General features: G+C 44.2%; 1 protein-coding gene across 2 annotated transcripts; it reads right to left on the bottom strand.

Annotated features, from left to right (window-relative positions):
- Positions 1-1,260: 1,260 nt before the first annotated feature.
- LOC139575083 (ankyrin repeat domain-containing protein 34B-like) lies at positions 1,261-12,067 on the bottom strand. 2 transcript variants are annotated; one of them, XM_071400073.1, is made up of 7 exons: positions 11,763-12,067; positions 11,436-11,534; positions 4,777-5,072; positions 4,204-4,441; positions 3,473-3,903; positions 2,997-3,168; positions 1,261-2,903 (listed from the first exon to the last, which is right to left on the bottom strand). In XM_071400073.1, exons 3-7 carry the CDS (start codon positions 4,977-4,979, stop codon positions 2,139-2,141), a joined length of 1,809 nt encoding a protein of 602 aa, XP_071256174.1. In that variant the 5' UTR covers positions 4,980-5,072; positions 11,436-11,534; positions 11,763-12,067; the 3' UTR covers positions 1,261-2,138. The 2 variants fall into 2 exon arrangements, with proteins under 2 accessions (XP_071256174.1, XP_071256175.1); XM_071400074.1 differs by lacking the exon at positions 11,763-12,067 and having other exon boundaries at positions 11,436-11,613.
- Positions 12,068-14,587: the final 2,520 nt, after the last annotated feature.

The raw sequence follows: 14,587 nt of genomic DNA, 5'->3' as shown, positions 1-14,587 counted from the left end.
GCGTCCAGCGTGGAACCTGCCAGAGCGGAGGAGGACCGTTGGCACTCTGTTCTTGAGGAGGATGTGGCCCCACCATCTCCACTTTTCCGCCCAAAACGCCCAGTAGGCCCTCAATTGGACCCAACTTCAAAATACAGCCCCATGCAACTTTTCCAGTTGTTCTTCACCTCGGCAGTTGTTGATACCCTGGTGATGAACACGAACAAGTATGGCGCTAAGAAGCAGGAAGGCAAGACAGAGGCATGGAAGGACATTTCCATTTCAGATCTGTTTTGCTACCTATCTATGGTCATCTACATGGGGCTGGTGAAGTTGAAAACCCTGAAAGACTACTGGAAAACTGCACCCCTCTATCAACTGCCTTTCCCCTCAACGGTCATGTCTTGTAAGAGTTTTCTGACAATTTCACGGGCACTTCACATTAGTGACCCAGAGGTTGATAAGGACAACGAGGCGAAACGAGGCACAGCAGGGTTTGATAAACTATGCAAGATTAAACCTCTCTACCACGATATCGATATCGCCTTCCCCGGGAGAAAGAGCACTCCATCTTGTCGAGGTTGAGCTTGAGGTGGTGGGCTGACATCCAAGCTGAGATATTGTCCAGGTTTCAAACAATGAAGGGACAGGAAAATAAGACGATGCTACAGTAATTAGAGGACTAACCATCTTCTGGTAGATGGAAAGGCTTTCCCAAAAACCTTCTCAGTTAAATGTTAACTAGCTACAAAGTAGCCTATGCTTACCTGGCAGAATAATGTCATGTTTATTTGCATCAATCCAATGGCCATTTGTTTTGCAAACTCCATCTCATGTGCTACAAACCAAACAACAGTGCTAGGTGCCTGCACACTTGAATTAAAGGGTAACTACGGCCCTTAACAGTGGTCTCCTAATGTGGTTTAAGCATTGTTATGTACTTACAACATCAAATTGTGTCGTTTTTCTATTAAGAAAGTGTGACTTTGAAAGTTAAAAAACAGAACAAAATAACGTGAATTCTATCTGTTTCAATAGTAGGCCTACTTGCACAGTACAGCTTGGGTTGGACTGACTGTGAAAGACCAATATGGGATTGATCACTTTTAAGGTTTCAGGGTGTATGCTATTGTTTTACACAGGGCAACTTTCCTTTGCCGGTCAGGCTGTTTGGGACATTTTGGGGAAAATTTGAGTATTCCCACTTCTCCAGGCACCACTACACCACTGATGGAGCACAGAGTATAGAGTATAGCACAGAGTATAGAGAAAAGAGGAGAGGGCCGTAAAAGCAGTTTATTAGCAGTGAAGGAGCACAACAGAACAAGTGAAAGGCAATACAACACCTAGCTCGTCAAAAGGTGTACAAAACAGCAGCGTTGAATAAATACTCAGCAAATAATGCTCGTGTTCAAGAATCTTGACTGTCTTATTTAAAATTTTTTGGTGTTTCGTTTTTCCCACTGACACATATTAATATTTTCCTTAGTGACTTAGATCTTCCACAGTCAGAGGAGTTAGCCTGAGTCCCAGATGTGTTTGTGCTGTGTTGCCAATCCATTGCTTTCCGCAGTCATTGATTTAGTCAGAGAATGACTCACTCCCCCTTCCCTTTGAAGAGTAAATTATTTTGTCCTTATAGGATTCAAGGCCTCAGATTCCTTCATCCCAGTTCATTCCATGTGTTAAAAGCATCTCTGTCTGTTGTTAGATGTCCCGAGGAGGAGTACCACGAGATTTCTGCTCTCAGACTTCAAACGGATATGAATGTATCAATTGATCAAAGAAGAGCTGTTGTGTTACCGATGGTTCTGTTGCGCCGATCGTAATTCCTCTATTCCTTCCTGAGCTTGATGGAATTACAAGTCTGGTTGTCAAAGGAAGTGTAATTAAGCACATTGAAAAAGCTGGGATGAGCAATAATACACTTCTAGTAAGAAGGCACAAGTTCTTTGTTAACAATGTTATGGTCACACAGCAGCAACAGAGCTTGATATAGGAAGCGAGGCACATAGTAGTCAGACACACAAAGAAAATGCAGCGTTCTAGTCTGGTCCCAAAACTGTTTGTGCAGTTTTGCCAAGGCGTAACAATGACTATAGGCCTGGGGTTCGCAAGACGGCACGAACAAACCTGGGACCGGGCTAGCATTGTTCGTCTTAGTGGCTGAAGAGCTCCTCGAAGTTGACAAGCTGTTTAATCTGCTCAGTCTGCATGGAGTGTCTTCTCAGCAATGTCTTAAACTTCAGATCCCTGTGGAAGGAAGGTGCACAGGGGACGAGAGGCTTTGACCCCGGCCCTGCTACAACACCCCCATTCAGATTCAGTGCTTTGGTGCTCCCACTCAGGCTGGGGCAGGTTGAGGTGGGGCTGACCCCGATGTCGGGTATGGGTGCGTGGGGGTTAATAGGAGGCAGGTATCCCGGCCGGGTGTGGGAGATGTGATCCAGGAGCAGGGCCCCCGAGCCTCTTCTCTCCAGGTTTGCGGGTCCCCTTCTCTGGGCAGTGCTCTCCAGGGACTCCCTGGAGCCTGACAGGGTGGATGACCGGCTGGTGACCAGCTTACGCTTCTCAGTTCCCCCTAAACCACCCCCTATGCCTCTGTAGGATTCATTACACTCTGGATGGCTGCTGTGGCCGAACTGGGGCAGCTGGGAGTCAGAACTATAGTGGTCCATGCCGATGTTTCGGCGGCGGACTACATTCCTTAGGCTGGACACGGCCAGGTTAGGGAGGCAGCAGTCTAGGGAGGTTTTGTCCACTGGGAGGACTGGTTCATGGCCGCCACAGGGACAGTTGGGGCAGCCTCCTCCGTCCCCCCGGTGCAAGAGGTTGGGGTGGGAAGAAGATGCAGCGCTGTCGTAAGACATCTTCCTACTCAGGCCTCTCCTTCGTCCTCCACCACCTCCCTCGCTCCCAGCAACCTGAGATACAAAAAATACACAGAAAAATGTATTATGATATAGACACATGATTGTTGTTATTTTTATTATTACACATGAAGTTATTATTATTACCTGCTCCAGGGCCCTTAGCAGCCCCGTGGCATCTTTGGCGTCGATGCTCTGGTGACGGGCGAGGGTCGGATGTACCCCGGGCCCTGCCCTTCCGGACCCAGAGAAGGCCAAGCTGTTGACCCAGAAGGAGAGCTCCTCCTCTGGGGTGATGTCCAGCAGCTCCTCGGTTAGGCTGAAACAACCCACACACATGCAAAATAATACACATTTGGTTTCAGAGGCTGGAGCAATTGGCAGTTACTAGTGCAGCGCCATGTTAGCAGTTTAGGGGTTAAGTGCCTTCAAGGGCACATTAGCAGGGGTTCAAATCCCATGTCTGTCAGGAAAAAAATTGGTTCACAGTGGGCGGCAACCAGAGGGTTGCTGGCATCAGTGAGGACACTAATGCCAGCAACCCTCTGGTTGCCGCCCACTCTGAACCAATTTGTTTCCTGACAGACATGGGATTTGAACCCCTGCTTCTCTTGGCTACCTACCTAGAGGCCTTGCTCTGCTGCAGCAGCAGGGATGGAGGGATCTTCAGCCAGGGCTCCGAGTGGAGCCGCTGGACATGGAGCAGCTTCACCACCCCAGGACTGGGGCCTCGTAACAGGCTAGGGTCCCTGGTTGGGGAGCCCGGCTGAGAAGAACCAGAACCAGTAGAACCAGAGATGGTGGTTCCCCTTCCACCACCCTGGTGGTGGTGCTCCCTGAGACCCAAGAGGGGGCTCCCTGGCTGGGGGGAGGTGATGGCGGGGGAGCCCTGTGGAGGGGTGTGGAGCTGTATGTCTGAGGGGGACATGAAGCAGGTGGCCGAGCCAGGGGTGCAGTGCATGCGCTCTTCCAGGTCGGGCGGTGGAGGCACGTTCAAGTACTGCTTGGTCATCTGGCATCCCGAAGGTAGCTTGTCCGTGGTGATGATGATGACCTATAATGTAATATAATATAAAACATAATACATGCCATTTAGCAGACGCTTTAATCCAAAAGTGACTTATAGTAGAGCAGGCAAACATTTGGCCCCAGCGTAGGGTTGCAAAAATTCAGCAACTTTCTCAAAGTTCCCAGGTTTTCCAAAAATCCAGGACGGAATACTCCAGCAATCATAAGTTCATAAGCACCAAATCTGGAATCCTCCAACCAGAATTTCTGGAAAACTTAGGAATTTGGGGAAAATTACCAGAATATTGCAAACCTACCCAAGCGGGAATCAAACCCACATCCCCACCTCCTTGCCCTTGGCCTTGCAGGCATCCAGTAGGCCTCTCAGGGCCTCCTTGTCCCCTGCATTGACAGCATAGACCAAAGCTGAGGAGCCAGAGTGGTCATTCAGACTGGGGTCGGCTCCACTCCCCAGCAGCAGAGAGAGGACGTCCACTCCGGCCTGCTCCAGACACGCATGCATCAGGGCCGTCTTACCGGCCTTATCCTGGATGTTTGGGTCAGCACCACTCTCCAGCAAGTACCTGTGGGGGGACATGGATGACATGTTGATCAATACTCTGTGGATCAGTAAACCCCTGAAGAGGAGGTAAAGTGTATTTTTACTTGGCAACTCTATGGTACCGCAGGGGTGGCCAATATTATTCATGAAGGGCAGGTGTTGGTGCAGGATTTGGTCTCCAATGTATTATTTAAGCCAGGTGTGTAATTGTTTCGGCTGGAGTGAAAGTCTGCACACACACTGGCCCATTGGGGATACAATTGGGCCACCCCTGCTCCGTGGTGTTTACTTCCTACTCCTTAACACTAAACACTAACCCAACCCATACGAGGTGTCATGGACTAGTAACTTACTTACCGAACCATCTTGTGTTTGGGCACGCTCTGTGCGTCCGTGTGGCGTGTCCGGCACGCCACCATGAGGGGCGTCTCACCGCGCTCGTTGCTCTCGTTAATGTAAGCCCCTCCCTCCAGCAGCAGGCGTGTCAGACGCAGTCGACTCAGGAACACGGCCTTGAGTAGAGAGTTCCCATCCGTGCGCACCTCCGTCGCGTCCTCCATGCCAGGATCAAAGGTATAGTGGCTCTCTAATGCAGATACTGGTACTGTGTCTTATAGAGTCATCATTAGTGTAGAGGCAAGTCTGTCAATGCCCTGTGGAATGTCAGATGGACAGAAAATGTGTCTTAGTGTTACTACAGCATTACAGCAGAATTAAAGGTGTAAGGTCATGCTAATGCCGGTAGTGTTACTGTGGTTTATAGGGTCATCTGTGAGATTCTAGATGTTAATTTGTCATGGCCCTGTTGGAACATATATAGACAGATGTGTTCATAGAAATATAATTACTAGAGTATTACTAGAGTAGATTATATAAGGATTCCCCATTCAAGTCAGTGTGCTGTGATGGGTAGACCGGTGGCCATATTGAGTGTACCTATAACTGAGGGGGTCTGAGTTTTTGTTTCCGCTGCTTGAATATTTGGATGTGTTGGCTCTTTTAGATTTTCGAAATTTTGAGGATAGATTATGGTAATCTTATGAAGTCATAGATTATGGAACCATCTTGGACCACACATTATTTCCTGCTCCTAACACCTAGGATATCTTCACTTTATTTTCAGAGACAGTGAAGACTAAGGAGGACCAGTGAGACAGGCTATATCCCAAATGGCACCCTGTATAGGGAGCTATCACACCCTGATCTGTTTCACCTGTCGTGTGCTTGTCTCCACCCCCCATCAGGTGTCCCCTATCATTTTTACCCATTATCCCCTGTGTATTTATACCTGCATTTTTGTCTGTTGCCAGTTCGTCTTGTTTTGTCAACTCTTACCAGCATGTTTCCCATTTCTCCAGTTCTGTAACGTCGGGTGAGTGAAATGAGTGAGGAGTCAAATGCAGAGAGCGAAAATGAACGGGAAAATGCTTTAATGTCCTTCAAAAACGTAACAGGTCCAAAACATGGGTGAATGCCCAAAACACTGGCGCTAAACAATCCCAAAACCTCATTACAAACACTGGACAGCGAAAAACCCAAAACAAGACACGATACATCACCAAACGTAACAACCAACAAGCCCGCACAAACACCAGCGGGCAAAACGAACATAAATAGCACCCATCCCAAAACCCCAACAAGGAACAGGTGAAAACAATTAGACAGAAATAAACAAAAAGGGATCGGTGGCAGCTAATAGACCGGCGACGACGACCGCCGAGCGCCACCCGAACAGGAAGGGGAGCCACCTTCGGTGGTATTCGTGACAAGTTCCCTATTTTTTTCCCTTAGTTGTTTTCTAGTCTTCCCTGTTCCAACTTCTCTGCCTGCCACTCTGTCCCTGGTTGACTCTGCCTTGTAAAACCTTGTAAAACAGCCACTTAGTAATGAAGTGATGCATTTACTTCTGTGGTTCTGTACTAATCCTTGTCCTTGTTGAGGTGCTCTGTGTATGTGCTTTGTGCCTAACCCTGTCCTTGGTACGTGGACGTCAAGTATACACTCAGTATTCAGACGCAGTATGTTACACAACTCTCTCTCTCACACACACGCCTCTCTCTCCACAGACAGCTTGAGTACATACAAAGGGACATCTCTCTCTTCAAGACATTTACTGTAAAGGAAGAAAACTTAGTCCTCTCTGACCCTCCTAGAGTGACTGTATGCAGCACTAAATTCCATTGTCTGCTTGGCCTTGTGTTTTTGTTGCTGCCATCCAACTGACTTTTATATATATATATATAAAAGTCAGTTGGATGGCAGCAACAAAAACACAAGGCCAAGCAGACAATGGATATATATATGAGAGAGAGAGTGAGAGAGCGAGAGAGCGAGAAATATTGTTTGTGTGCGTATTCAACATCGCTGTGTGTGTTTGGTAATTTCAAAAGGTAAGATATGCGTAGGAAGGTGGATAACATGAGGCATTCTGAAAGCTATGCCGCTTTCAAATAACCAGAGTCCAATCCATTCAGCGGCCTTTTGTATTGGAGGGCTAAGGGTCTGCTTCAATAGTCTGCTGCAGTAACCAGTATCACTGTATTTGGATAGTTCCAAGTAGATGGTTTGTAGATAATCAGTAGATGTTCAAACAGCAGTTTAACTAACCATCCACTAACCCTAACCCTAACCGTAACACGTATCCTCACCTTACCATTAACCCTTACCGTTATTCTAAAGCTAATCCTAACCCTAACCACATACTTTAGCAACAGATAGTTTGATATGTAGACCAGCATTTCAGACTATCCACATAATGTGTAACCCAGTAACAGAGTGAGAGGCATAGCCACAGTACTATTGTAAACATAAAATATATATATATAAAATAAAAGTTCACTCAGAATTTTAAGGGGGTGTTGCAGCACTCTCAGCACCCCTACTTCCCGCGGCTATGGTGAGAGTATAGGGGAACTAACAGTGAATTAAGTTTGTGATAGAAAAATGTCCGCTCTAAGGACCAAGGACTTTAGAGTTCAATGACCAAAAGGATTGTCCTTTTATTTCATGCAATGTCATGTGATTTATAGTCAACCCCAAAAATGTGTGGCATCAAATTGTTCACCTCAAGCCGCTGACCAAATTGATTATATGATAACCTCTCTAAAGTCCATGCAATGGAATGTTTGCAGGCTGATAAAGCATAGATGTTTATCTATGGATAAAGCCATGTGAAGACAAAATGTAATGTTCACATGCTCATTGACTATCAAACAACAAAATAAAAAAGGCCTATAGGGAGGAGGTCAGAGACCTGGCCGTGTGGTGCCAGGACAACAACCTCTCCCTCCACGTGATCAAGACAAAGGAGATGACCGTGGACTACAGGAAAAGGAGGGCTGAGCATGCCCCCATTCACATCGACGGGGCTGTAGTGAAGCAGGTCGAGAGCTTCAAGTTCCTTGGTGTCCACATCACCAACAAACTATCATGGTCCAAACACATCAAGACAGTCGTGAAGATGGCACGACAACGCCTATTACCCCCTTCAGGAGAGTGAAAGGATTTGGCTTGGGTCCTCAGATCCTCAAAAAGTTCTACAGCTGCACCATCGAGAGCATCTTGACTGGTTGCATCACCGCCTGGTATGGCAACTGCTCGGCATCCAACCCGCAAGACCAAGCTTCCTGCCATCCAGGACCTATATACCAGGCGATGTCTGAGGAAGGCCCTAAAAATTGTCAAAGACTCCAGCCACTGGAATTCTCTTTACTACCGCACGGCAAGCGGTACAGGAGCGCCAAGTCTATGTCCAAAAGGCTCCTTAACAGCTTCTACCCACAAGCCATAAGAATGGCTACCCGGACTATTTGCATTGACCCCCCCACCCGCTTTTTTTACGCTGTTGCTGCTCGCTGTTTATTATCTACAGATAGTCACTTTACCACTTGATGTATTCGGTGCTTGTGACAAATAAAATCAGAAAAGTTGAGGTTAACTTTAGAGTGCACAGAGAGGGAGAGTGGCACAAAATATTGCATGTGAGATTACAGATACTTTTGAAAAACTAGATGATTAGTTCTAGGATTACTTTTAAATTCAGAAAGGATTTTTGCCCTATGACACTTTTCTGTTTTCTCAATGACATTCAATTCAGCATAAAAAAGGTGCAAGTTTAAGATTGTTCCACCTGAGCGAGTCTGACCACAAGTCAGAGACCACTGATGATACACCAAATGCGTTTAATGGATGCTTTTAGTCTTCTTCTAATGCCTCTTAAGGGGAAAGTAATCAGAAAGTAACTGAAAGCAATCCGATTCGTTACTGAGTTTGGGTAATCCAAAATGTACCGATTCCCATTTTGAACAGGTAACTAGTAACTACCAGATTACATTTAGAAAGTAACCTACCCAGCCCTTACACACTCAGGTTGTACAACAACGTACAACACATTTGATACAATGATATTTTGTGATACAACATCTCTGTTGTATATGTTTGCCAACATAACAACTTTAAGACAATCATTGTGCAGTTTCTTCTCACCACTTGTGTAATTATTGTTGTAAAAAAATACTCTGTTGTATCACAACTGTTGTGCCAAATACATTCTACATCAGTACAACATGAGTGTATACAGGGCCAGAGAGTGTGGCTGCATGTGTTTGCAGACAGGAGGAGGTGTGTGCTCTCCACAGTCAGGGCCTGTCTCAAATGCACCCTATTCCCTATAGCCCAGGACCTTGGTCAAAAGCAGTGGTCTATATACGGAATTGGGTGCCATTTTGGATACAACCTCTGAGGCAGCAAGACTTGTGATGAGGGCTCTCTCTGTAGGGTGGCATTTAAACCTCAGTCAGCACTTTGCTTTGAGAGCCCGGCCCTGCCCTTCAAACTGCCTGAGTACAGAGAGAATACCTGATGAGACAGTTTGAGTCCGAAATAGCATCCTATTCACTATAAAGTGCACAACTTTTGATCAGGTCCTATAGGGCTCTGGTCAAATGTAGTGTACTATGAAGAGAATAGGGTGCCATTTGGGACCCAAACAGTCCTCTGTGGCAGGGGGGGAAAATAACAATTTCCAACCGTTTTGGTTTGAGAGTGAGTTAATTATTATCTATTAGTTATATTATTAATGAATTCCATTTCCAAAGTACACTTTGGCAATATGCACATTGCTAAGTCATACGTCACAGAACCAAGGTTGGGGTTAAATGCGCTTACATTTTCGAAATTAATTCAAACATTCAATTCATGAATTAGAAGTAATCTATTAGGGACTAGGCCTACTTGTATAATTGATTAGAATTATGGATTACTTTTAATTCATGAACTGAACATTTGAATTAATTTCCAAAATGAAAATGCATTTAACCCCAAACCTGATCCATGTTGTTGAAAGAAGGTTCTTGTCACAAAATGTAAATTAAATCAGATGGGAAATTATTAGCTCAATGTTTTTGAGAAATGTAATGTCTTACAAGTACATTCTAATTCATTTAAATGAAATTGTAGAATTTTTCCATGCTAGTTTGTTTGATACCAGGATACGTTTAGATTCAGTCTTGGAGATGGAAAGTGTGTGTGGGTGTGCGTGCACCTGTGTGTGTGTGTGTGTGTGTGTGTGAGTGAGTGAGCGAGTGAGTGAGTGAATGAGTGAGCGAGCGAGTGGTCAGGTCACACCCATCACTTATCATAACTAGCATAATGTTTCATTTATGTGATATGCAATTTTCAAAGTGTAGGGCAGGCTGACCTCGTCTTATTCAGCATGTACACACAAACACACACACACACACACATACCTACATGTGTACAAGCACACACACCAGAACTACAGATGGACAACAGAACAAAACGTAGCTTACATTCATTTGAGATTGTTTATCAAAAGAAGGTCTTTGAGGAAGCTTAGCTGGCTTAATGGCGTATTCAGTGGGATAAAACAAAACCCTCACACCTGCTTTGCTCTTTACACACACACACGCAGACACGCACACACACTACATTACAGTAGGGTAACAGTGTCACAGTCAAAGAAATAACCAGGTGGCTGGTTCTTACTGTATGTATAGAAATAATAAAAATATTGAAATTTGATGGTGATGGTAAAAAAGCACTCTCTGAATGAGACTCAACTGAATACTAGGGGAGTTACATTTCATCCCTAGATGCTGCACGGCTGAGATTATCCTGTACAATAATCTGCGTAATGTTATTTATGTGTTGTTGTTTTTTTTTACAATAAGGTTCAAATTAGGGTTACTCTGTATGTTTCTTAGTTGAACATTTAAATATGGGCTACGAATGGTTCTTTAATATCCCTCAACGCAATCATAAACAGATATCTACTAGACCATTTAAAGTTAATCGTTGTTCTACTCTACAGTTCAATCTCCCCTCCAAAAGACTGATAGCAACTTCAAGTGGGGATTTTTGTGTGTATATGCTTAGCTGGGTGTATATGTGTTTGCACAGATTTTTTGTTTTTGCATATAGAAAGGTGGTTATTGTAAAAAATATTTTCCCATAATGACCAGAAACTTTATTAGAAAGCAATCATAGAACGTGGTTGGGAGATGTTGAAGAGTCTACTACTCTCCACTATACTTTCCTATGATTACATTTGATTTGTGCATTAGTAATTTTGACTAAAGTAATACTTAGAGGGATGCCCGTATATCTCACACAGACTTTCCAGGAAATGCTTTACACAATTCAGCGTAGTGACCTATCAGCTCGCAAACAGACATTGGCAGAATTTATAAGCAACAAATTATACAATGATGCTGGATGAGTGAGTTTTAAAAAGCTTTATGACATAGAGGAAATGCTATTCCTACGTAAACAACAATCTATTCTTTTTCACCATCACACATAAGACTTACATGCTCATTACTATTTTCAATTAAATAATTGTGTGAAACTTATTTTTTCTGTCACTGAACTCACCCTCATAACACTTTTCAGTTATTTGTCATCCTTCTCAGTCCTGTCTTAATTTTTTTGTTTGATCTTTAAACACATATATTCACAGCATATACATTATAAGTTATTTCAACTGAATGACTTACCTTGAGTTTTGTGGCCATGAACTCCTCAAACCACCTGTGATTCTCTTCTGTTTTTTTATATCCTGGTCGAACAGTTGCTAATTCACCAAAAGATGCCCACTGAGGAATGAAAGAGGGAAGAAGGTAGAAAAGGATAGTGGATATAATGTTACGACCTATAAGAGCGATACCTAGTCAGTTGTACAACTGAAATGTGTCTTCTGCATTTAACCCAACCCCTCTGAATCAGAGCGGTGCAGGGGCTGACATAATTGACATCCACATCTTCAGTGCACAGGGAACAGTGGGTTAACCACCTTGCTCAGGGTCAGAATGACAGATGTTTACCTTGTCAGCTCGGTGATTCGATCCAGCAACTTTTTGGTTACTGGCCCAATGTTCTAACCACTAGGCTACCTGCTGAAATGTTGTGGCCTGTGATTGAAAGGTGCTTTGAGTAAGAGAAAGAGAGAGAGAGAGAGAGAGAGAGCGAGAGAGAGAACATGGAAGCAGGTGTGACAGTTGTAATGGCTAGCTAGAGAGAGAGAAAGGTTTACATTTTAAAGTAAGAGAGACAGGGAGGGAAGGAGAAGAGAGAGTGTGACACAGGGATGTAGAGCAAAGAGTGTGGTGACTGGAGAGGAGGAGAATGTTGGTAGAGAGCCAGAAATGAAAGTTAATAATAGGGCATGACGGTCTCTGCAAATTAAATAACACAGGAGACAGACAGCCAATGAGAACTCATTCTATTATTCCCATTCTGACGGTGCAGACCATGGGTCTGAGGTAGATGCGCAGGTAGATAGGCACATACCCATTTTCTGTCTTTGTTGTATTAAAAAAATGGTGTTTGTGAGTGTGAGAGAGAGAGAGTGTATGCGCGTATGTTTGTGTGCGTGGGTGCACACGTGTGTGGCAGTATGTCATAACCCTTGTTTGAGTATCCCAGGTATTGAACTGTCTGTTTAAGTCTTCATAGATCTGTGTGATGACTCGGCAGACAGACAGCGTCAGATCCTGACACTCAAGGCTGAGGCAATGAAGGCAGCCTTTTGAACAACTCTAAAACCACAAACACTGTTTAAGCGTCAGCACAGCATTCAGCCTGCGTAGACAGGAAGACACAACAATAGGACCCTTTATCGCTAGCCCTATGTCAAAGAATCAAAATAATCAAATGTTTTATAGTCCCGTACCCCTTCAAACATTCAACCTCCAGCTGCGCACCCCCTCTAGCACCATGTTCAGCGCACTCTCAAATGTTGTTTTTTGCCATCATTGTACTCGTGCCACACACAGACACGATACATTTACTAAACATAAGAATGAGTGTGAGTTTGTCACAACCTGGCTCATGGGAAGTGACAAAGAGCTCTTATAGGACCAGGGCACAAATAATAATAATCAAAAATGTTCCTCTTTATTTAGCCATATAAAACCTTATTTGTTAATCGGAAATTGTGAATAACTCACCACAGGCTAATGAGAAGCGTGTGCTGGAAAGGATGCACATAACTCTGCAATGTTGGGTTGTACTGGAGAGAGTCTCAGTCTTAAATAATCTTCCACACACAGTCGGTGCCTGTATTTAGTTTTCATGCTAGTGAAGGCCGAGAATCCACTCTCACATAGGTACGTGTTTGCAAAGGGCATCAATGTCTTAAAACTTCTTAGGTCTAGGCCCCTTTTCCTCAATTTCTACCTGAATGACGTGCCCAAAGTAAACTGCCTGTTGCTCAGGCCCTGAAGCCAGGATATGCATATACTAATTGGTACCATTGGAAAGAAAACACTTTGAGATTTGTAGAAATGTTTGAGAATATAACACAATAGATATGGTAGGAGAAAATCCAAAGAAAAACCAACCAATGTTTTTTTTTTTGAGAGACCATTCTCTTAGAAAGGCAAGTAAAAGGTCATATTGAAAATTAGCTCCCTGGATGCAATTCCTATGGCTTCCACAGGGTGTAGCAGTCTATGTTCAAGGTTGTAACTTAAACGAATAATAAATATCAGTTTTAGTAAAGAGACAGTCTTGGAAATGCGCGCCCTGAAGATAGGACGCACCTGCTAAAATCGGTTTCCTATTGAACATACTTCTTTCCGTAAGAAATATTATAGTTTGATTACATTTTAGGGAATGTGAGGAGTAAATAGAAACATATTTTGACTTGTTGAAACAAAGTTTAGGGGTAGCTTTTCGGATTCCTTTCTCTGCATGTTGAACAAGTGGATTACTCAAATCGATGGTGCCAACTAAACATACTTTTTGGGATATAAAGAAGGATTTTATCTAACAAAACAACACTACATGTTATAGCTGGGACCCTTTGGATGACAAATCAGATGAAGATTTTCAAAAAATCTAGCGGGACGCCCATCTCTAAGAAGTTTTAACAGCGTGATTTGCCAAAGCAGGATACTCTGGTATTAGCTTCTGATTAAATGAAATTTTCACAGAACCGCTTGTTGAAATTGATGATGCTCTCTTGTTCAGATATCGGTAAGTGGACTGGAGGCAGGGCATGAAGGGGATAACGAATCCTGTTGTTTGTGTCATCCATTTTGGGAAAGTACCTCTGTAATTGCGCACCCAGGTGCTTCGCTATATCACAATTGTCATTCAAATCAAATTTATTTATAAAGCCCTTCTAACATCAGCTGATATCTCAAAATGCTGTACAGAAACCTAGCCTTAAACCCCAAACAGCAAGCAATGCAGGTGTAGAAGCACGGTGGCTAGGAAAAACTCCCTAGAAAGGCCAGAACCTAGGAAGACACCTAGAGAGGAACCAGGCTATGAGGGGTGGCCAGTCCTCTTCTGGCTGTGCCGGGTGGAGATTATGACAGAACATGGCCAAGATGTTCAAATGTTCATAGATGACCAGCAGGGTCAAATAATAATAATCACAGTGGTTGTCGAGGGTGCAACAGGTCAGCACCTCAGGAGTAAATGTCAGTTGGCTTTTCATAGCCGATCATTCAGAGTATCCCTACCGCTCCTGCTGTCTCTAGAGAGTTGAAAACCGCAGGTCTGGGACAGGTAGCACGGCCGGTGAACAGGTCAGGGTTCCATAGCCGCTTGCAGAACAGTTGAAACTGGAGCAGCAGCATGGCCAGGTGGACTGGGGACAGCAAGGAGTCATCAGGCCAGGTAGTCCTGAGGCATGGTC

The sequence above is a fragment of the Salvelinus alpinus genome, chromosome 5, assembly GCF_045679555.1.
Source record: "Salvelinus alpinus chromosome 5, SLU_Salpinus.1, whole genome shotgun sequence".
NCBI classification, from domain to species: domain Eukaryota; kingdom Metazoa; phylum Chordata; class Actinopteri; order Salmoniformes; family Salmonidae; genus Salvelinus; species Salvelinus alpinus.
This window is presented reverse-complemented; position numbering and strand designations above follow the sequence as displayed.